Raw genomic sequence first — 22,595 nt, 5'->3', positions numbered from 1 at the left:
CTCTCTGAGGATGTGTTGGTACCGTTCTTTATTCATGGCTGTGTTCTTAGGCAAAATTGTGAGTTAGCCCACTCCCTTGGCTGAGAAGCAACCCCACACATGAATGGTCTCAGGATGCTTTACTGTTGGCATGACACAGGACTGATGGTAGAGCACACCTTGTCTTCTCCGGACAAGCTTATTTCCAGATGCCCCAAACAATCGGAAAGGGGATTCATCAGAGAAAATGACTTTACCCAGTCCTCAGCAGTCTAAGCCCTGTACCTTTTGCAGAATATCAGTCTGTCCCTGATGTTTTTCCTGGAGAGAAGTGGCATCTTTGCTGCCCTTCTTGACACCAGGCCATCCTCCAAAAGTCTTCACCTCACTGTGCGTGCAGATGCACTCACGCCTGCCTGTTGCCATTCCTGAGCAAGCTCTGTACTGGTGGTGCCCTGATCCCGCAGCTGAATCAACTTTAGGAGACGGTCCTGGCGCTTGTTGGACTTTCTTGGGCGCCCTGAAGCTTTCTTCACAACAATTTAACCCCTCTCCTTGAAGTTCTTGATGATCTGATAAATGGTTGATTTAGGTGCAATCTTACTGGCAGCAATATCCTTGCCTGTGAAGCCCTTTTTGTGCAAAGCAATGACGGCACGTGTTTCCTTGCGGGTAACCATGGTTGACAGAGGAAGAACAATGATTCCAAGCACCACCCTCATTTTGAAGCTTCCAGTCTGTTATTCAAACTCAATCAGCATGACAGAGTGATCTCCAGCCTTGTCCTTGTCAACACTCACACCTGTGTTAACGAGAGAATCACTAACATGTCAGCTGGTCCACAAATGCAGTGAATTTTTTTTTGTTTTTTTGGGGGGATTCAGTTCATTTGCATGGCAAAGAGGGACCTGCAATTAATTGCAATTAATCTGATAACTCTTCAAAACATTCTAGAGTACATGTAAATTGCCATCATACAAACTCAGCAGACTTCGTGAAAATGTATATTTGTGTCATTCTCAAAACTTTTGGCCACGACTATGTGTGCCAGATCAAATGTTCTTCAGGCTGAGTAAACATGTTGCATAATGATATATGGTCAGAGGGGGCACTCTCATCCATTTACTTCAGTCTAGAACAGCAATTCAGATACATTCAGCCTGGTTGAATTAAACAAGGTTAGTTGCACTGTTCAAAATGGGCACACTGTATTACATTGTCGCTAGTTTATTTTTCACTGTTGTGTAACTTATCCTCAACCACTACCATTAATACTGAAACTAGAGTACTACTCGTTCTCTGATGTTGTATACAGATGTAGGATCTTCATTTGTGCAGGTTTGCAACAGCAGGAAAATAATGCTGCAGCAACAGGAAATGTGAACTATAATTAATGGACATTTTGTAAGGGTTGATACATTTTCATAAGGAAAAATCAAGTCTGAAATTGCAAAGTGGAAATTAAACTTCAGAAGCCTTTTTAAACAAAACCCACACATTTTAAAATGTCCTGCCTTGGAGGAAAGTTCTCCTGCAACAGGGTGATCTGATTAAGAGCCTACATGTGTAATATATATTAGATTAATATAACACATTAGATGTAGTGTAATAAACCCATACATTTATGAAAGACTGACTGGCATTATGAAGTTTGTGCCATCAGCCTTTTCAACCGAGACATTTTCTGGTGAGAGCTGGTAGGGAACAGACACAACATATTGGGGGTAGACAATATTTTAATGTCAATTTAGATATTAAATGCACCCCAAAAATGTTTTTTTCCCCTCTAATTACCATGTGGGGGGGGGGTGTTTAAAAAAAAACATGAATACAAATTTAGTGACTGGACTAAAATCACTTTTCTTTTAACAATTGCAACAACATGAGTCGATCTTCGGTACAGTAATACAATTTCATCATTGTGACATCACTAAGAGTCAAGGAACACGAACTAGCAGCTGCCTGCCTCCAGAGGTCAAATCACCTATCTTGGTCAATGAGAGAAGATTTGAAATAGACAAGATGGTGGCATACACATTGATATAAATTTAATAACGGCACACTTTCTAAATTCAAACAAACCCCCTGCAACTCGACATGGATGTTTAGAAGACACTGGTTGTCAGGAATTGAGGAAGTGTCGCCACGTTAAGGTTGGTCAAAAATTCTCTGTGTTACGCCAAACAGTACCTAATCTGTAACAGCTAATGGAGCATCAGGATCTTATCACATTAGTCCGTTACAATCTGTTAGCTAGGGTCAAAGGTGTTACATAATAATCAAGATCACTTCGGGTAAATATAATTCTGTGCTTTAGATGGGAAAATGAAAGACATGAAATAAAAACACAAAGCATTTAAAAAAACAAAACAGAAATGAGTCGGCGCTATAGATTTAAAAGAATAAGCACTCAGTGCTGAATGTCTGTTTTCTGCAGCAGCAGTTGTCCTCTTCAAAGGTAATCACTGATTCTGAGACTTTCACATTGCCACTCCATCTTCTTAATCTCGCCCACCCAGCCAGCTCAATCGGCCGTTGAGCTGGCAAGATTATTTTTGTACTACAGGACGAAAATGTGTACTGTAGTACAGGAGTTGTGAAACAATCTTCCTTCTAGAGAATTCTATCCTCTACAGTGCTTTGAGGGCAATAGCAGCCACAACAGGTGGGGTGAGGTTCACAGAACCCCAAACCGTCACAACTCTATGCTCGCCGCTATGGGGACCCATGTTTTGTTTTTCAGTCAGTTTTGTGCAAATTTGTAAAGTTTTCTTACGTTCAATGCCCCTTAAAATGGGAAATGCAGCCCATTATTTACAGTAAAAAAGTGCACCCATTCATTGTGAACATTATTTTGGGCTTCAGTAACAAAACTATACTTTCTGTTAAAATAACATGAAAAATATAGTAATTTTACATGTTTACAGAAGTTCATTAAAAATCAAATAAAAACAAGCCTGCTTGCTCAAAACTATGTGAAATTGTATTACAGATCAAAAACTCATTACATTCGGTTGCTGTTAAGTTATCGGTCCAGTTTTTCAGTGCCAAATGTGTTGTCATTGATCGGGTATAGAAGGATCGTTCCAGGTTTCCATCCATTGTGATCATGGTTTATCTTCAACCTTCAGCAAAGACTTCAAATGAAAAGTCATTTTCTCACGGCTGTGGTCGGAATGTTGGGGCACAGTTTCACCAACCCAGTGACTGGGTGGTTTGGGCAGGACACTTGGAGACGGGGGCTCGCTGAATTTAGCTCCAGCATAGATCTTCTCTCCGTCTTTGAGCTCCTCCTCGGGTACAAGCTCAGCTGGGGTTACATTCACGATTTTGGCACTGTCAGCTGAGTTGAAGGACTTCTTCTCCTCTCGACAGAGGAGCTGGAAGGTAGCAGAGGGTGGCTTCTGGTGGCAACTGCTGTGGTTTTTCATTACTGAGAGAGCATTGCCAGGTGCATTAGAATGCCTACTCCTATGGCTCCGGGTGTTCAGATTCTGGGCATCTTGATTGTGTCTATTGAGGTTGTGGACAGACTGGCCTGCTGGTCCTGTGGCTCTCTCCACTCTCCCACTTTTTGACTTCAGTAGCTGGGAGGAAAGAAAAACTCAATTACATTCTCACAAGGGTCAAAACCATTCTAACACTGTTATGCAAATTGATTGCTAAGAACACTTGAGGAAAGAAACAATTGCCAGTTCCATCTAATTTTTTTTTTTTTGTGTCAATGCCTTTTGTTAACATCTCAGGAACTGGCACATCGCCAGCATATTGAAATCATTCAAAACAAGTAACCTAAATACCCCTAACACGTCTATTCTAGTCTTAAAAAAAAAAAAAAAACAGTGTACAATGTGAACCTTATTCCTATAGGTCCACTGGTAATATTACCAGTGCCCGATTCCAAACATGTACACGCCGTTAGAAGTAGAGTTAACGTACGTCATTTTTTCCCATTCAAAGTTGGCAGGCAGTCTCGTTTGACTCTGCCTAGTTGTCGTTCATAATCACTCTGGTACGTTAACCTTGTGAGTGCACTACTTTAGAACTGGGTCGTTGGTTGAATATCAGTGTAAATATACAAACGTTGAGTTTTTTAGCCGTCAAAAATAATGTAGGGGAAGGACTCCATCCCACTGCTTCAAGCGAATTTGTGTAATACTTACACTATGAATGGTGGTTAATGGATACAAAGCGGCATACTATTTCATTAAGAATAAACAAATAAAACGACATACAAATGTACATGTACAGAATAAGAACGAAAACAATCTCGTTCTCAAATTAACTCAATTGTATACCTCTTTCTTTGTTCCCTGCTTACGATTGTGAAGGGTCAACGCAGTCGCCTGGGTCCGGTTGGTCGCGAACTCGGCACTCTGCACTGGGGATTTCGAAACTGCGACATTGTTGTCTGTCAGGTGCATGGGGTTGATCCTCATCGGTTTTTGCTGGTGTGTCCGCTGTAACCCCAACGTTGTCGAACGCAATTTTCTCCCACCTTTCTTCAACATTGCTTGCTTTGGTTTGCTTAGGCTGGCCCCGACATGGTGGGATGTCAAAACGGATGGCTTATTGTTTTTAATAGGGTGACTTAGTGATTCGCCCAACATGACTTCAAAGTCCCGTGAAGGTGGCGAGGGAGGACACATCGACGAAATTAGAGAACTTTTGAAAAATAGTCAGGCAGCGTTAAGTTATTTACCTTACCACTTCGCTAACAGTAGCTAAAGTTAGTCTCTAGCTCGACGCTGGCGGAACTGAAGTCTGTCCAAAAACCTCTCTGCAGTGTGTTTTTGATAATACATTGGAAGACGAGTTCAACGATGTTGATGGCGTAGCTAGTTTCCCAATTCTACGCGAGGTTTTAGAAGACTCGAGATGGCGAAGAAGCGATGGACATCGCGCATGACAACTTCCTAACTACACGCTACTCGCAAAACCCCGGATGTAGGTAGCCGCCACCATTTTAACTGGATAATGCAGGAGAAGCACGAAATTAGCTAGCTGGGGGGGAATGTCTCATCACATGAGCAGACCCTCTGTGATTGGTCATCCTGATCAACATTTTTTCCATCAAATTTTCTTTTCACACGTACACACACAGATATTATACAATGAGTGTTAAGATTTGGTGGTCTGATGTACACTCATAGTATAGTAGACAGCTGTCCTGGTCACATTTCCCCTAAATTAAGGGAATTCAAATTAATCCTATCATGGGCATATTTGTGCTCTACTCCTCTGCTTCATGAGCATGTGACATTTTCAACCTCTCCCTGACTGAGTCTGTAATACGTACATGTTTCAAGCAGACCACCATAGTCCCTATGCCCAAGGAAGTGAAGGTAACCTGCCTAAATGATTACCGCCCCGTAGCACTCACGTCAGTATTCATGAAGTGCTTTGAAAGGCTGGTTATGGCTCACAACAGCATCCTCCCAGATACCCTAGACCAACTCTAATTTACATACTGCCTCAATAGATCCACAGATGATGCAATCTGAATCATACTCCACACTGCCCTTTCCCACCTGGACAAAAGGAACATTGACTACAGCTCAGTGTTCAACACCATAGTGCCCATGAAGCTCATTACTAAGCTAAGGACCCTGGGATTAAGCACCTCCCACCGCAACTGGATCCTGGACTTCTTGGTGGGCCACTCCCAGGTGGTAAGGGTAGGCAACAACACGTGGGCCACGCTAATCCTCAACACTGGGGCCCCTCAGGGGTGTGTACTTAGTCCAACCCTGTACATCCCTGTTCACCTACGATTGCGTGGCCAAACAAGACTCCAACACCATCATTAAGTTTGCTGACGACGCACCAGTGGTAAGCCTAATCACCAACAACGATGAGACAGCCTATAGGGAGGAGGTCAGAGAACTGTTAGTGTGGTTCCAGGACAACAACCTCTCCCTCAATGTGAGCAAGACAAAGGAGCTGATCGTGGACTACAGGAAAAGGCGGGCCGAACAGGCCCCCATTCTCATCACCGGGGCTGTAGTGGAGCGGGTCGAGAGTTTCAAGTTCCTTGGTGTCCACATCACCAACAAACTATGGTCCAAACGCACCAAGACAGTCGTGAAGAGGGCACGACAAAACCTTTTCCTCAGGAGACTGAAAAGATTTGGCATGGGTCCTCAGATCCTTAAAAAGTTCTACAGCTGCACCATCGAGAGAATCCTGACCGGTTGTATCCCCGCCTGGTATGGCAACTGCTTGGCATCTGACCGTAAGGCGCTAGAAAGGGTAGTGTGTACGGCCCAGTACATCACCGGGGCCAATCTTCCTGCCATCCATGACCTATATAATAGGCGGTGTCAGAGGAAAGCCCATAAAATTGTCAGAGACTCCAGTCACCCAAGTCATAGACTTTTCTCTGCTACCCGCATGACAAGCGGTACCGGAGCGCCAAATCCAGGACCAAAAGGTTAACAGCTTGTACCCCAAAGCCAGAAGACTGCTGAGCAATTAATCAAATGGCTACCGGACTATTACATTGACCCCGCTCCATTTGTTTTGTACACTGCTGCTACTCTCTTTTTAACATCTATGGATAGTCACTTCACCCCTACCTACATGTACACGTTACCTCAACTAACCTGTACCCCCGCACACTGACTCAGTACTGGTACCCCCTGTATATAGCCTCGTAATTGTTATGTTATTGTGTTCATTTTTTATTATTTTTGAATGTTTTACTTTAGTTTTTTGGTAAATATTTTCTTAACTCTTCTTGAACTGCACTGTTGGTTAAGGGCTTGTAAGTAAGTATTTCACGGTAAGGTCTACACTCTATTCGGCGCATGTGACAAATAAAGTTTGATTTGATTTTGATATGCACAACCACACTATTGCACTCAGGTGAGCAACATTACACGATCAGACATGGCTACATCTATGCCTGTCATGAGCTAGGTTATGAGGGATATGGGCAGGATATCTTATTTACATTGTATAATTTACGTGTTGAATGGATCAGATATTGTTTTGGAATCCCTTTTGTATCTACAGTACATGGTAACATCAGACCAATAATATATAATTAATATTCAAATACATACATATGATATGAAGGATGGCATGGAGAGCTGCATGGATGAGGCATGTAGAGATCCTAAAACGGAGAAAGGTTCTTCTCCCTTTGTTGGAAAGTAGTTGGTTGACATTGTTTCAGATTGAGTGGAAAGAAAGAGCAATGAAGAGACACATTTCAACCTTCATAATACAACTATATTGTGTCTTAGAAAAAACTACTTAAGTAGTTCTTTAAACTATTTTTACTTAAGTACTTTACACCACTGTGTTTGTGTCATATTTTATTGCGGTTGTACAATTTCATAATTTACAAAATATTCTTCCACACATTAAACAACGAGGAGTTTTGGGGTTAGTCTACCACCTAATGGTTATTTTAAGTAACTGCCATCTAATGGCAAAACAGCGCGGTGCACACTGGGAGAAATTGAGAATTGGATTTTAGTTCGTTCATGGACATTTATTTGGGTTCTTGAGAAAACTGAGAATTACCTCGACATTTGGACATTGAGCAACCGTGAGTAAAAAACTACACGTGGATAAATGTTCGTATTCCTGTATTAGACCATAAGGACTGGGTTAGGCCCTACATCTAACAAAATCAACCTCATTTTCAAGGCCCCAAATCCGCAGAGCATTGGCGCCCGAGAGCTCGCGGTGAAGGGTGATCACCCAGGAAACTTTACACCGATGTTCAGCTGACGGACTTGCTGTGGCTAACGTTAGCTACATCCTCAGTTTGTGAAATTACCGTAGCCACTCTTGGGCAAAATGTCACACACTGGGCCTCCCCCTCGATGGCGGAATTGTCCTAGAAGAGGACAGCCTGTAGCAGGTGAGTTGCGAAAGCTTGTTGTGTTGCTACAACGTTGGCTAACGTTAGTAGCCACAATACTGGTGTTGTGGCGCACAAGCTACCTAGTTAACATTAACTGTCTCACGTTGTATTTACACAAGTCAATGATTCAGACCTTTTCAAAGCCTTTCGTTTGATCTACTAAGTATGTACTGGACGAGAACCACGCGTTACCTTAGACTAGAGACAAAATCCCTATGCTAACACTGTTAGCTAACGTTTTGTTAGCCCTTGTAGGCTAGTAAATTACATCACGTGTCACAACAAACCAGCATACGCATGTATTCATGTTCAAATGACTTGCCCAACAAGAAAAAAATGACTAAACATGAAGCTAAAGTAAACACTAATGGTCGGTGTTTCTATAGCTACCCCAGCAAAAAAGGGTGTGTGTTTTTGTATTTAGGATTAGCCAGCCAGATTAGGCTACATGAAACGTCACATGCCATTCGTTTAGAATCATAAAAATGAATCATGCTTCTAGAAACCACATCTTCACAAGACGGGAGATGGGTCATAGTAACTCAAACTTGACAATGCTATTTTCATCATCTGTAATGTATACGGACATAACTCACATGCTCCTAATAAGACCCTTTTACCCAATTTACCAGGGAAAGTACAGGATTTAAGCAACAAATACTCAGAGGCTTTTCTAATTATTTTAGGGGATTTTAATGAAACACCTGATGCATCTGCTGATCGTTTTCCTCCTAGAACGAGTCAAAACCCTCAAAATAGTAACATTATCATTACATTATGCAAGGATCTCTGTGTTGAGGATGCCTGGCGTTAATTTCAACCCTGATGCTAAGGGTTTTACCTGGACCAACAAAACTGTCACGTAAATCTAGAATAGATTTATTCCTAATTTCCCCTTTTTTGTTACAGTTTGTTATAGATGTAGATCACCAGTTGGCTCCCATTTCTGATCATCACTTGATTTTCCTGAATTTACAAGCTACTAAAAAATCAAAAGGTACTCGGATATTGGAAATGAAACAACACACTTCTTAAAGATACTACTCTCATCTCATTGAAAACATCATCATTAGCTAAAGATATTTTTGCAAGAAAATACTTGGGTCATGGAAGTAGATGGGAATTTTTCAAATATAAAGTCAGTGGTAGCCATTAAACACACCAAAGAGCTGATGCACTTAAAGAACCTTAGAGAGAAGGAGATGATGAGCAAGTTTGACAGTTTTCTAAAGAAAGATAATCTATCTGAAGAAGAGGAGTCTGTATTCATGTCTTTACAACTAGAATCTGAACAGCTTTACAAGGATCTGGCAAAGGGTGCCTTTGTAAAGACAAGAGCAAAATGGATTGAAGAGGGGGAAAGAAACACTAGTTAGTTTTTTGCACATGAAAAGAGAAACTACAAGAGAAAATATTTTACTGCACTCAAAATTAACAATGTTTTATGCAAAGATCCCATTACAATATCATAATTTGTCAATTCCTTTTATGAAAACCTTTACAGCTCTCAGTTTCAGGAAGATTGTTGTGAAAGCTACATATGCCACATACAGAATTATGTCCCTGTAATTGAGGATGATTTCCACTCAGTTTGTGATTCACCTGTGTCAATTGAAGAAATTAGAGAGGCTCTGAATTCAATGAAAAAAGGGAAATCACCTGGCCCTGATGGCCTGTCAGTTGAATTCTATACACAGTTTTGGGAGTTACTAGAATACCCGATTTTCAAGATTGCATTAAAAATGGGGAAATGGTCTCCACTATGAAACGGGGCCTTATTTAATTGATTCCGATGCCCGATAAAGACTCTTCTCTCATTGACAATTGGAGACCAATTACTTTATTAAATGTTGATTACAAATTGATTGCTCTGCTTTATGACAAAAGATTACAGAAAGGAATATATACCATTATAAATTAGACTCAAACAGGATTTATGAAGGGCCGTCACATTTAGTCTTGGACCTTATAGATTATTCAGATGCAATTGACTCCGTTGTCCTATTTTTGAACTTCTGTAAAGCCTTTGACACAATTGAACATTAATTTCTCTCTAGGTCTCTTAAACTTTTTGGATTTGGTGGAAAAAATGTTAAAGTAATTTGCATGTCTTTCAAAGATATAAATAGTTCTGTGCTACTAAACCTTAATATTTCCAAAAGATTCAGTATCAACAGAAGTGTATGACGGATGCCCAATTTCCCCATTTTTATTCATTTTGGTTGTGGAACTTCTGTCTCTAGATATTCTGAATAATGCAAATTTGTGTAGCTTAACCACTTTTAACAAAGAAATCAAAATGTCCCAACTGGCTGATGATACTACTCTTTTCTTAAGAGAAAAAGACCAGGTCGCCCATGCCCTTAATGCTATAGCTGCATTTTCTATTGCATCATTCAGGATTAATATGTTTCTAAATGTGAAATCTTATATTTATTTGACTCTTATGATAAAGAAATATAAAATATTCCTGTAAAGGACTGTGTTAAATATTTAGGAATACATCTGTCAAAAAACCATTTAGTCAGACAACATTTACATTTCTCTCCTAAAATTAAAGAGAACTAAAAATATATTTAATAATTGGCTACAAAGAGTAATATTCTCACATATGAACAATTTATAACATTGAAAAAGTTTCTAATACCTTTCAGAGAGTTTATTTCTGTGATCAAAGCCGTTCCCAGTGGTCTAACTACACTAATGAAAACTCATCTTAGCTTTGGTAATGATCAAAGTTTATCCAGAACTCGGATTGGAAGGGGTGGGCTTACTTGAGAGAGCTTGTTGTAATAAATATATATAAGACACATTCTTCATTCACAAAACCAACTTACACGGAGAGGAAAGTTTTTCTGGAACACGCTTATTCCTGACATTGGCTGGAAAAATGCATGGTTAAGGCCTTACAAATACTGTATACCAAACAGTTATGGAAGTGCACTTCAACATTTTACATAAGATATATCCATGTAATTCTATGATATCCACATTTGTGGCTATAGATGATATCTGCATTTTCTGTGAAAAAGGTGAGAATCTGTCTCAGTTGTTCTTTGAATGTAAATTTGTGTCAGAATTTTGGGATAACCTTGCAAAATACTTATTTAGCATTATGAACAATGCCTATGTTTTTGACATGAAAGATATAATATCTTACTATTGCAATGACAACAAGACCACTGAAATTATTGTACATTTTTTATTTTTTATTCTTGTTGTCAAATACTTCATACACAAACAAAAATTCTATACCAAAATTACACACTTTTCTGATTGAATTCAACTATCTAAATAAAACATTAACCCTAGTGAATAACAACAAGAATAACATTTTCCTTAGTCATTATAATAAGATTTTTTTAGAGTGAATACAATTGCACTAAGATTTATTTTTATTTTTTGTATGTATTTTCTTGTTAATACCTGTGTTTTTGTTAGACATGTTTGATGTAGCAATGTAAGTAGATTTGTGTATTATAAAAAATAAAATATATCATGCTTACTAGGGGCGCTCCTTTTTACGTTTTATTTAATGCAAATTGGCAATTAACGACGTATGGAAAACACAGGGCAGTGAGTGGTAGGTACTGTTTTCATGGTGTCTGCATATGTTGTGACCTGTCTGCGACCCCTCTTACTTTCACTGTCTCACCAGGTAAATTCCTGCCAATGAAAACTATGTTGGGCCCCAAGTATGATGACAAAGTGCCAGAAGAGAACCGGTTTCATCCAAGCATGCTTTCCCAGTATTTAAAGAGTCTAAAGGTATGTCTTTCCTGATGTTGAAATGTGTTTATTAGTAATTTGTCTCGGTTTGGGAAAATATACTGTCCCTGGGTTTATAAGAGCAGATATCGAGTCTGCCGCTTGAGCATGCTTTTGGGGCACAGTGTGCTGAACCCGGGGCTGGAAGGTTGAAAGTTCGAGACCTGCTCCCTGCCTGTTTCATTACATTGGTGTTAGAAGTGATCGGACTTTCCATCCATGAACGTGCGTGTGCATGGCCAGTGAGTGCATTCCTATCAGACATTGAGATGCAAACTAGTGTGAGGACGTGCTCTTTGAAAAGAGGCAGTTTTGTCACGACCCTGGATTTATAAGCGCAGATATCGACTCTGCTGCTTGAGCCTGCTTTTGAGGCACAGTCGATGGCGCGCTGGACTTTCGGCTTGAAGGTTGAGGGTTCGAGACCTGCTCCCTGCCTACTTCATTACAATACATTTGTGCTCAATTCATCACTGTAGTCTAATGTCAACATATATGTTTTGTGTCTTCTCTAGGTTAAAATGGGTTTGCTTGTTGATCTAACAAACACTACTCGCTTCTATGACCGCAACGAGATCGAAAAAGAGGGTGTTAAATATGTGAAGCTTCAGTGCAAAGGGTACGTATGAGTGACCTGTTTATAAACCCAAGATTAATTGTCTATATTTACACATACAAATGCCACTAGCTCAAAATAATGGTATAATTTCTTGATTGAATATGTTGTGATGAGTTCCTTCCTTGTTTAGCCATGGAGAGTGTCCTTCAGCAGAGACCACTGCGATGTTCATCAGACTATGTGAGAACTTCATGGAGAAGACTCCAACTGAGTTAATAGGTAAGGAATGTTTGTACTAGACCTGTACATTTCTTCTTCGTTGTCAGACAATGTCCCAGGGTCTGGCGTGTTCTTCATGTGGAAAAACATGTTATTTTTGAAATTTTTTGGTGTCGTTTTGGTAAGAGTCGTGAGGTGTAATTCATTTACGTTTTAACCTGGTGCAACAATATCCCAAAGAACAGAAGTCTCCTCTTTGGGGGCGTTGTATTATAGCATATGCCTTCATATCACTACAAAACAGAATTTCAAAGTAAGAGTAGGTCCAAGTTTGTACACTAGGGGGAGCCAGGAAATAACTACCAACAATTTCTCATCTTATCAGTCACCTTCTCTTCCCAATATTATTTCAGGTCTTTATGATATGATGCATTTTGTGTTTGTAAATACTATAAAACAGGTTCGCAAAATGTTATAAAAGTAATCCGATCTAGGTCCTCCCGAGTTGGCGCTGTGGTCTAAGACACTGCATTGTAGTGCTTGAAGCTTCACTACAGACCTGGGTTCGGTCCCGGGCTGTGTCACATCCCAGGCTGTGTGTCATTAGCCAAGCGTCGCCCGATTAGGTGAGGGTTTGGTTGGGGGGTCTTTACTTGACTCATCACGCTCTAGCGACTCCTTGTGGTGGGCCGGGCTCCAGCAGCCAGACTTCTGGCGTTAGTTGGACTGTTTCCTCTGACACATTGGTGCGGCTGGCTTCCGGGTTAAGCAGGCGGTTGTTAAGAAATGCATGTTTTGCATGTTTCAACTATCACAAACAGATGTTCCTACACGACCAGGATGCTTTAAATGATTCTCCTGATGTCTAAATTGTTGCACTGCACTGTTCCCATGGACACTATGGCCGTGTCTGAAATCTGTCTCGCTTACTACTTATTTACACTGCGAAATGTGTACCAATTGTACTACATACTATTTAGATCGTACTGTTTAGTGATTAAGAGCGTTGGGCCAGTAACCGAAAGGTTGCTGGTTAGAATACCCGTGGTAACTAGGTGAAAACTCTGTCGATTAGCCCTTGAGCAAGGCACTTAAATGACAAATCTAAATGTAGTGTAGTAAAAAACGAATATAGTAAGCAACAAATATCAGCATACTAGGATAATCCTACTGAGAATGCGTAATCTAGTGTGCCATTAAGTTAATTCCTGCCACTCGTTCATTTTGGTACAGTGCGTCTCCTCCACTGATTATAAGCTGTTGTCAGACACACGTGGGTCTCTAAAGACGATTCCCTTCCTCAGTAGTGTGCAGCGAATTCTAATAGATGAAAAGCCGAAAGCAGTATGACATCCTGGCATTTAAAGCATACTACATTTAAAATATTTCACATATTATAAGTCTATGTTTTTTGGATACCCAAAATGCGTACTATTTAGAATGCAAGTACGGGTATTCAGGCATGGCGTCTTTTGGCAAAGCTCCGTCCAAGGCTACTGGAGCACTGAGGTGTACTTCCAAGCTGTGACCAGCAGGGGGCTCTGTGGCACTCTGTTGTGACCTCTGGTAGTGCAGTTCCACTGCAACCTGTGTTCCGGCTGCTCGCCTCTCAGTGCCATGTTGTAAATGAAATTGTTGGAACCCCAGAGTAGAATATATGAATGTCATTATAAAAATGTCATCTGTCGGCCACACATTGATATTTATCTGTTCTCTCTGGTATTAATGCAGACGTTGAAATTAAACAGCAGGACTGGTGAATGTAACCCTATTTTTGCTATGAAATTAGCAGACAAATTTGTCATCAAATAACATTTCCTTGCATCATTCCTCCTCAAATAAAAATCCTCATCATTACCGGAGACTTCATCTCCAGTTCCATCTTCCCCTTTAAAGTTGATAGAAACCGCTGAATAACAATGGCCGAGAGAGATGCTTCACAGACTGACAAGGCCTAGAGTCTAAAATCCAACCTGTTCTCCCCCCCCCTCAAATAACATATCAATGCTGATAGATGCTCCGCCACTGACATACGTTTTAAAGAGTGAAGATTTTGTTTGCCCCTATTATACTTCCCTGCTTTGAAAAATAAATGAACCTATTCCCTGTGTGCCCTGGCTGTTTCTCTGTCCTTCCTCCACCCCTCCCCTAACGTTAGATCGGGCATGCCGTTCGTATTCGCAAAGCGACTCTGTGTAAGAATGCTGATCTAGGATCAGGTTCTCCCTGTCCGGTCATTATCTAAAAAAAAGCTTAAACGGATCCTAGATCAGCACTTCTACTCTGATGTAGCATAAACTCCAGACATAGTGTCAGATAGTGGCTGGTGAACTGGTTTTACAGTAACTGTTCAGTGTTTTCAGATTTCTATGAAATATGATCTTTTATTTACTTACAATATGAGTGAAATTGTTGATAATTAAGTATGTTAAAAAGCTGTTTTTCTGTGTTGGAATGGTGTGGGCGTACCCCAACAACAGAATGGTCTGGGTATATACCGGTCATTCAAAATATTTATGCAAGTAGACCGCTGATTGGCCAGCTCATCTTTCTCTAGAGCTCTTATTTGCAAGCTGGTCCTCCTCAAGAAGATGACATCATGTTCTGTTTGATGTGGGGTTATTTGTAAGTTGTTTTTTTCCCTCTGCAATTTATGCTTTGGCCATAAATGTGTTTTGACCCCTTTCTGTGTTTGCAAACGTTGCCGCACAAGGGCAATGCTCGCAAGTTGGTGGCAGAACACGGAAGGGGATCTTATAGGATACCAGCATAAAAAGATAATGAGTGCGTTTCACACTACCTTTGTATTATAATTGGATTTTAAGGCTCGTGTGAATGTCCTGCTTAATATAATGTTTGGTCATTGAAAATCAACTGCTTTATACTTAAAAAAAAAAAACACTTCAATGGCTAGGTTTTTTTTACAGCCTATTTTCAATTAGCATTCTAACTAACAACTACTGCATCCCACATTTTTATTTGTGAAAAGATCACAACCAAATATAATCTTAGCGACTGTTCAAGAAAGAATCAAAACTGTGTACGCGTATCAGAACCCCAAAAAGGTATTTTGTTTAGAAGTAATGCAAACGTAAATCTAGGGTGTGTTGAATGGGCGCAGATGATGATGGCTTTGTTACTGCAGCCAGGAGTCGCACGCATCTCTGCGTGACGTCAGTGTGTTGTGTACTGGAACGAGGTCTATAGGACGAGTCAACATTATTTGGATGTGAGTTAACAAAATATGACCTTTTTACAAGTGAGATTTTCAATGGGCAGTTACTTTAAAACCCCTTAGAGTCGATTGACGCACATGATACAAAATCTCCAATATCCATTAGTTTAAGCTAGAGAGATCTGCTGATGTCTCACTTCTGCATCTGTAGTGAAAGGTGGCAGAGCTAGAGCAGTGTTTGTCAGTCTGTGAGACATCCCGAAAATCGATCTTCTCACGATTTAATAAAATCTATGCTAGTATAGAGAGAGTTGTGCCTACCCCAAGAAAGGTGTTAAATATGTAAATAAAACAACAAATATCTCCTAGAAATTAGACACTTTTTTATGACCTTTTGTTTTTTCATTTTATGAATGTTATTCAATGCGTTTCAATGGGATTTGGTACTAAAGGCCAAATTGAATATTTTATCAATTGAATCAAAAGTTATTTTTTTTTAATGATCCATGGTATGACCATTGTATATTATGTGTAGCCAGGCCACCAGTTCCACCACCTCCTGTCTTGACATATAGGATTCACGTCATGTATGTAATAAGATGGTTAGAAAGTGACAGGGTTGTTGAACTGCCTCATTTGCGTTTTGTTGAATACAAGTGTGTGTGTGTGTGTGTGTGTGTGTGTGTGTGTGTGTGTGTGTGTGTGCGCGCACACCAATTGTAGTGACAGATGGGCACTTTGCTTTATTGACATGTGCAGTGTCTTTCTCTCTTCTCCCACAGGTGTCCACTGCACGCACGGCTTCAACCGGACAGGCTTTCTGATCTGTGCTTACCTGGTGGAGAAGTTGGACTGGAGGTAAGGCCTAGCTATCCCGATCAATCAACACCCCACAGAACTGTGTTTATCACACATGACTTCTGTGTATCTCACTGCCAAATCACATGTTCACGTATTCCAACATTGACCACACAACCAACACAATTCCCAGAGTGGTATGGCTTGCATCACTTCTGTGTGTTCAGGATGGACCCCTGCAGTCCCCTTAGGGGTGGAGCCATGCTGCTGTGGATGCAGACTTAAGCCTTGTGGTTGACCGGGTTGGGTTCTATCAGAGACTTCTATGACAACTATTTCTACCTGCATAAACCACATGATAAGCGCCAATACAAAACTGGCCACTTCATTGAAACAGCTCTGCAATAGAAGTCTCTGGGTTCTATATACAGTACCAGTCAAAAGTTAGGACACGCTGACTCATTCAAGGTTTTTCTTTCTTTAAAAAAAATGTCTACATTGTAGAATAATAGTGAATACATCAAAACTATGAAATAACACATGGAATCATGTAGTAACCAAAAAAGTGTTAAACAAATGAAAATATATTTTAGATTCCACAAAGTAGCCATCTCTTGCCTTGATGACAGCTTGACTGTGTCCCAAATGTAATGTCACAAGGAGGGATGCTGTCAGTGTCAATAAAGTCGCGCTTGGGGAAAGACAGAGGCTCCCAGGCTGGTGGTGAAGAGTCAACTCCACACCTGACACCAGAGGTGCTGAATCATTTACTGCAGTGGAAAAGAAAGGCAGGGGATGATTGTGTCTTTAGGCAGGAAGAGAATGTGTATTTGTAAATGGGTCTAGGAAAGGTTAGCGGAATCTGTAAATTCCCTTGGGCTCAGTGTTGGAGGTATAGGCAGGATGAGGATGAACAACCTCACCCCCCCCTCTCCCATTTCCTCTGGTTAAATAGTCCCACAGTACACGCAGACAGAGAGAGTCTGAGATGTGCATCAGTTCTGGTTCTGGATGACAATATCACATGTGGTTGATATTTCCTTTCTCACACTGTCAGCCACAGAATCAGTCAGCATACATACAATAACTACTCTGCTACTTAGCAGCGATCTGATCAGATACGTTTGTTGAAGGATTTTTGACAGGGTTGGCCATTGGTCAGATAGGACTGTTGAGCTGAGACGTCTAGCACACTGATGGCTCATTGACGTCCTATCTCTAAGGAGGTCTGCTGTGAGGCTAGAGCGCCTGACTGATGTTTTTTTGGGGGGGGGTAAACAATTGTTTTTATTGGATCAAGGTGATGTGGTGGCAACCAGCACTAAACAATACGTTTTTTTGACAGCTGTCAGCGCAGCCAGCCAAACCTTGCATTGTTTCTCGTTCAGCTGCGTACCGCAGGGCCCTACCGTGCGACCATTTTACTTGCATATGCGTCTAAATGTTTTGCTGTGCGACCTGAAATATTAATTTAGGAGCATTAGTGCGCCTAGAAAAATGAAGCATTCTAACTTTAATACCTCCAAATATTTTTAATTGTGCTCCTGAATTTCTTTGTGTGCGCCTTCATTTTTCTACATAGGTGCCCACGTGCTCCTTGTAATAATTTTTTTTTAAAGGTCAGCGTAGAGCCCTGTACCTGAATTATCATTAAGTGGAAGAGGAATTGGTTCAAGGGGCACAGTTCTCAGTCATGTCAGACTGAATAGGTTACACTTTTCAAATCTCATGACAATCCAGGGCCTGACTGATGCTCTGTTGTGTTCCTCTGTTTGTCTCTTGATGTGGGTCAGTGTCGAGGCGGCAGTGGCTGCTTTCGCCCAGGCCCGTGCCCCTGGGATCTACAAAGGCGACTACCTCAAGGAGCTCTTCCGTCGCTATGGAGACGTCGAAGATGCCCCCGCCGCCCCCGCGCTGCCAGAGTGGTGCTTCGATGACGACGACGGCGACCAGGACGACGATGGCAACGTGATTGGCCAAGAGTCTCAGTCAGGCCCCTCCTCCTCTGAGTCGGCGCCGGGGAAACGGAGGAAGGAGAGACTAAAATTTGTGAGACTCCGACTGACTGAGAAAAGAGAGGGCACTGGGGAAATGGGCTGTTTCCAAGTAGAGAGGCTGTGTCCCTAATGGTAATCTAACCCCTATATAGGAAATGCATTGCCATTTGGGATGCAGTCTGAGAGTGACTGGGGAAATGGGCTGTAGCTTAGGAGCTGAGAGAGGATATCCATTGGTTCTGCTCCAGATGACACATAGCTCATGTGGTGTGACTGAGAGCCGCGTGGGACCCTCTGATATTGGCGCTCTCCAAATGTACATCATATGCCTCTTAACTCGGTACAAGAGGAGACTCCTCTGAAGTGATACAAACGAGGGAACATTTGCTTAAAACCCCAGGAAGATATAAAAAAAAGATACGGGGCCCTCATCTATTTTTCAACCTGCATCCCAAATGGCACTCCTATTTAGTGAACTACTTTGGACTAAGGCACATAGCAAACTGGTCGGAAGTAGTGCACTATTATAGGGAATAGGATGCCATTTGGGACATAGTCTGTCACATACCCAATGAGTGCACCACACCATGGAATGATGGCATTAGATAACAGAAAATCTTCCCCTAATGTCATTTCTTGGCTGTTTCCCCGAGCTGTTAGGATTGTGTGTTTTGAATAGGACGTCAATGTATTTTTAAAAATGTCTTCTCCCAAATGTCCAAGTCCCAACCTGTTGTGTGCTCTATCTTTCTCAGGGTGCTATATTCGTGGAGGGGGTCACAGTGAAAGGCGTCACACAGGTCACCACACAGCCTAAATTGGCCGAGATCCAACGGAAGTGTCAGGAGTTTGCGGAATGGGAAAAGTGAGGATTCTTTCTCTCTACTGATCTCTTTCTCAATCTCTCTCTCTTTGTCATATATTCCCTTCTAGTAGCACGGTGTGTGTGTGTGACTCACTCTTACTGGAGATTTTTATAGGCTTTGTACTGTTATAGGCGTCTGCATGCTTCCCATCCAAAACAGTTTGTGCATATTTTTTGGGGTGTATTTTTAGTATATATATTTTCTTACCCCTTTTTCTCCCCAATTTTGTGGTATCCAATTGGTAGTTAGTCTTGTCCTATTGCTGCAACTCCTGTACGGACTCGGGAGAGGCAACGGTAGAGAACCGGTGCGTCCACCGAAACACAACCCAACCAAGCCGCAGTGCTTGTTGACACAATGCTCACTTAACCCGGAAGGCAGCCGCCCCCAATGTGTCAGAGGAAACACCGTACACCTGGCGACCGTGTCAGCTTGCACTGCGCCCGGGCCGCCACAGGAGTCGCTAGAGTGCGATGGGACAAGGATATCCTGGCAGGCCAAACCCTCTCCTAAACCGGACAATGCTTGGCCAATTGTGCGCCGCCCCATGTCTCCTGGTCGGCTGCGACAGACCCTGGACACAAACCAATTTGTGCATATTTTATGATGTTTTGATCTTCAGCAAGGGTTTTCGGCTGTTCGTGCACTCACCATTTTTTCTTGTGGTATGCCGAAGGGTGGTAGCCGAAGTCTAAGGCCCTTTGTTGGTGATTGGTCAACAGTAAGGATTCTTCAATTAAGTGTTTGTCATTCAATGAGAGACTTGTTTTCATTCAATTGAGAATTACTGAACCAAACATCTTAGCTGGAAGTAAAATTGTCCGCTGAACAAAATAACTCAAGAAATCAAGTATATTTTTAATAATCTTAGATGAATTTGGACTTTTTTGATGACGTGTACACTGGCTACGGTGTCTTGAGGGCGAGACTACTATTGCCCCTTTTTGTCTCGTTTTTCAAGATAAGGTCTTAAGGGAGTATGTGAGGCACAGACATTCACTTCGCCAAGCTGAATTCTGCTCGGGGCAAACCGAACCTAGTATGCAGACGCCTTAAGCGGTACAAGGGTAGGAAATGACTGTTCTGTCGTAGGTGTCTTTTTTCTTTACTAGCGATATGGAGGAATTGTGGTGTTTCAGCTCTACAGCATCATGTCTCATATAAGAGAGGAGTTTCATGTAAGAGTTTTATAAAGCCGTCTGAATTTCCAATCGCTGATGTTCTCACCAGGACATTGTTGATAAAAAGGGTATTCTGTGTGTGTTCTTAGGTCCGGGTTTCCAGGTGCTCAGCCCGTGTCCATGGACAGGCGGAACCTTCGCTTTCTGGAACAGAATCCCTACAAGGTCAGCTGGAAGGCCGACGGCACACGGTGAGTCCCTCGTCTTTCGGTGTCCTCTCTCCTCCTATATGACCACAAAGGGCTCACAACAGGTGGGTTAACACACTTGTAGAATTCCTATCCAACTGTGCTTCACTGGAGGACTTGAATATGAATCAATTTGTGCAGTGGATTTGGCTATTTAGCTGTTTTCTCTCCTCTCCCTGGTATTTAGCTTCTAGTCCTCACTGACAATATGCAGGAATATTATAGTGTGCAGCACATGCCTTTTTATATGGCAGTATCTGACTGGGCACTCGGCACTGATCCCCTGGCTTCATTTATCATTCATTTTCCTGGCCTTTTAGTCAGGGCTGTGAGCTGAATACTAACATTGTTCCGGTACACTGCAAACATGGATTTTAATCGTCTTCGATTAGCCCGGTGCACTTGAGTGGCAGCGCTACTCGGTTTGTGTGGAGGTTGGCTTTAATTACAGATTGGCTGGACAGAGGAAGCCACAGGAGTACCCAGGGGCTGTGGCTGTCTCCCACAAATCTCCTTCCCACTGGAATAAGACTCCCAACAGACTAACACAGATCATCTTTCCAATCACTTTTCAGTGTGAATTGTTTTGCCTTCCCATACCCTGGAGGCCAGCGTCCTGTCCAGGGGCTGTACTTGTTTTTAGTATTCTGGCGGCCTGTGCTGAAACACTTCCTCTCTTGAAACACTGGTGAATATTTCATGAAGCAATGCAGTCAATTTGAGAAATTTGACATATCAGTGCTTTCATTTCCTGAGGGAGTGAGGTGAGTGGTCAGTGGAGACCTGGCACCCATCCAAGAAGGAACTACCATGTCCAACCAGCTCTCTTCTCTACCAACCCTTGGTCAATGTCACTGATGGGGGTCCTTGGCGCTCTGGGTCTTTTCGAAGAAAAGCCCCAGACGCTCGTATTTATATAAGTGAGAAGAATCAGGCCTACCTCAATCATTTAGGGGCAATTCCCTTCGTCGGTACAAAGGCGGTCCATAGGCTGATGGCAGGCCGTGCTTAGAGCAGATTTAGGTTTTCCAGAGCCGAGATGGGTTTCCCATCTAAAACTCTTGGCTATGTCCCAAATGGCACACTATTCCCTACATAGTGTGCTACTTTTGACCAGGGCCCATAGGGCTAGTGAATTATATAGGGTGCCATTTGGGACTCAGGCCCCATGTGCTGTTCAGATAAATGAGAGTAACTTGTTTTCTCCTGAGAGCCCAGCCAGGCCTTTTTATTCAATTTGCAACGGCTCGCCTGTGGTGGAACCACTGCCTTCCCGCCCACTGCCTTCCCGCCCACTGCCTTCCCGCCCACTGCCTGCTTGCCTTTCAGCTTTCCTCCAACCACTTCTTACAATGTTCCTTCATCTTATTGCCACTTTAATGCATCTCCAATCGCTTATTGTACAGGAGATGAAACAAGCTCACTCTATGGCTTTTTGCTTATTTGTTTCCCCTGGCCTGCATTCCAAAGTACATTATGAATGAGCCCTTGTGGGTTGGAAGCCATGGTAAATGTTAAAATTGTTGCTCTGTAGTTTTTGTTGTCATATCAATTGGGATTGAGTCGTGCCAGTTCATTCATGCATGACTGAGTAGCGTCATCATGAACAGGTCCCAGTCGTTGTTTAAATGCCCAGTTGGAAGGGAAGCAAAGATAATGGAAGTGAAAGTAGTGGGAAGTCATTGAATAAATGCAAGTCTGTCAGAAACTGACGTTGATCTGTCCTTTGCTGGAGCAAATTGAGCCCTTCACACCAGATAAAGATGTCTTATCACACAATGCACAGTACTGCTCCATCAGTACACCAATAACAGGGCTTAGAGATATAGACGCAATGATACTTCCTGAGATTTGCCTTCGGGGATTGCTTTCTGGCTGATGCAGCTGTCTACCTTTTTTGAGTTTACTTAACCTTTTAACATGCTGTCTGGTATCTATCCAGGTTACAGCTCAATGCTACAAGCACTCTGAGACTCCATTCTCCCC

The 22,595-nt window shown here is 41.9% G+C and overlaps 2 protein-coding genes across 3 annotated transcripts in view; one reads left to right on the top strand and one right to left on the bottom strand.

Moving 5' to 3' along the window:
• Positions 1-1,697: 1,697 nt before the first annotated feature.
• LOC118386720 (proline-rich nuclear receptor coactivator 2-like) lies at positions 1,698-4,959 on the bottom strand. The gene is made up of 2 exons (XM_035774473.2): positions 4,278-4,959; positions 1,698-3,566 (listed from the first exon to the last, which is right to left on the bottom strand). The coding sequence occupies exons 1-2, from the start codon at positions 4,626-4,628 to the stop codon at positions 3,087-3,089; spliced, it is 831 nt and encodes a 276-aa protein (XP_035630366.1). The 5' UTR covers positions 4,629-4,959; the 3' UTR covers positions 1,698-3,086.
• A 2,426-nt stretch (positions 4,960-7,385) lies between these two features.
• The window catches only part of rngtt (RNA guanylyltransferase and 5'-phosphatase), a 141,946-nt gene continuing 126,736 nt past the window's right edge, over positions 7,386-22,595 (top strand). The window contains exons 1-9 of one of the 2 annotated variants that reach the window (XM_035774471.1): positions 7,386-7,537; positions 7,639-7,855; positions 11,517-11,626; positions 12,142-12,245; positions 12,376-12,464; positions 16,362-16,437; positions 18,171-18,426; positions 19,130-19,239; positions 20,511-20,612. In XM_035774471.1, coding sequence (XP_035630364.1) covers positions 7,792-7,855; positions 11,517-11,626; positions 12,142-12,245; positions 12,376-12,464; positions 16,362-16,437; positions 18,171-18,426; positions 19,130-19,239; positions 20,511-20,612 — 911 coding nt within the window. In that variant the 5' untranslated portion in view covers positions 7,386-7,537; positions 7,639-7,791. Of the gene's footprint in view, positions 7,856-11,516; positions 11,627-12,141; positions 12,246-12,375; positions 12,465-16,361; positions 16,438-18,170; positions 18,427-19,129; positions 19,240-20,510; positions 20,613-22,595 lie in introns of both variants that reach the window. The other variant, XM_035774472.2, reaches the window with a different exon arrangement.

This window comes from Oncorhynchus keta, chromosome 8 (assembly GCF_023373465.1).
Source record: "Oncorhynchus keta strain PuntledgeMale-10-30-2019 chromosome 8, Oket_V2, whole genome shotgun sequence".
Lineage (NCBI taxonomy): Eukaryota > Metazoa > Chordata > Actinopteri > Salmoniformes > Salmonidae > Oncorhynchus > Oncorhynchus keta.
Note: the sequence above shows the minus strand (reverse complement) of the source record. Positions and strands in the feature narration are given on the sequence as shown.

Excerpts from the sequence above, each read along its gene's own strand:
- LOC118386720 (XM_035774473.2), bottom strand. The coding sequence starts at position 4,628 with ATGTGTCCTCCCTCGCCACCTTCACGGGACTTTGAAGTCATGTTGGGC. Across the intron at positions 3,567-4,277 it reads AGCAGGGAACAAAGAAAGAG|CTACTGAAGTCAAAAAGTGG; the intron begins GTATACAATTGA and ends CTTTCCTCCCAG.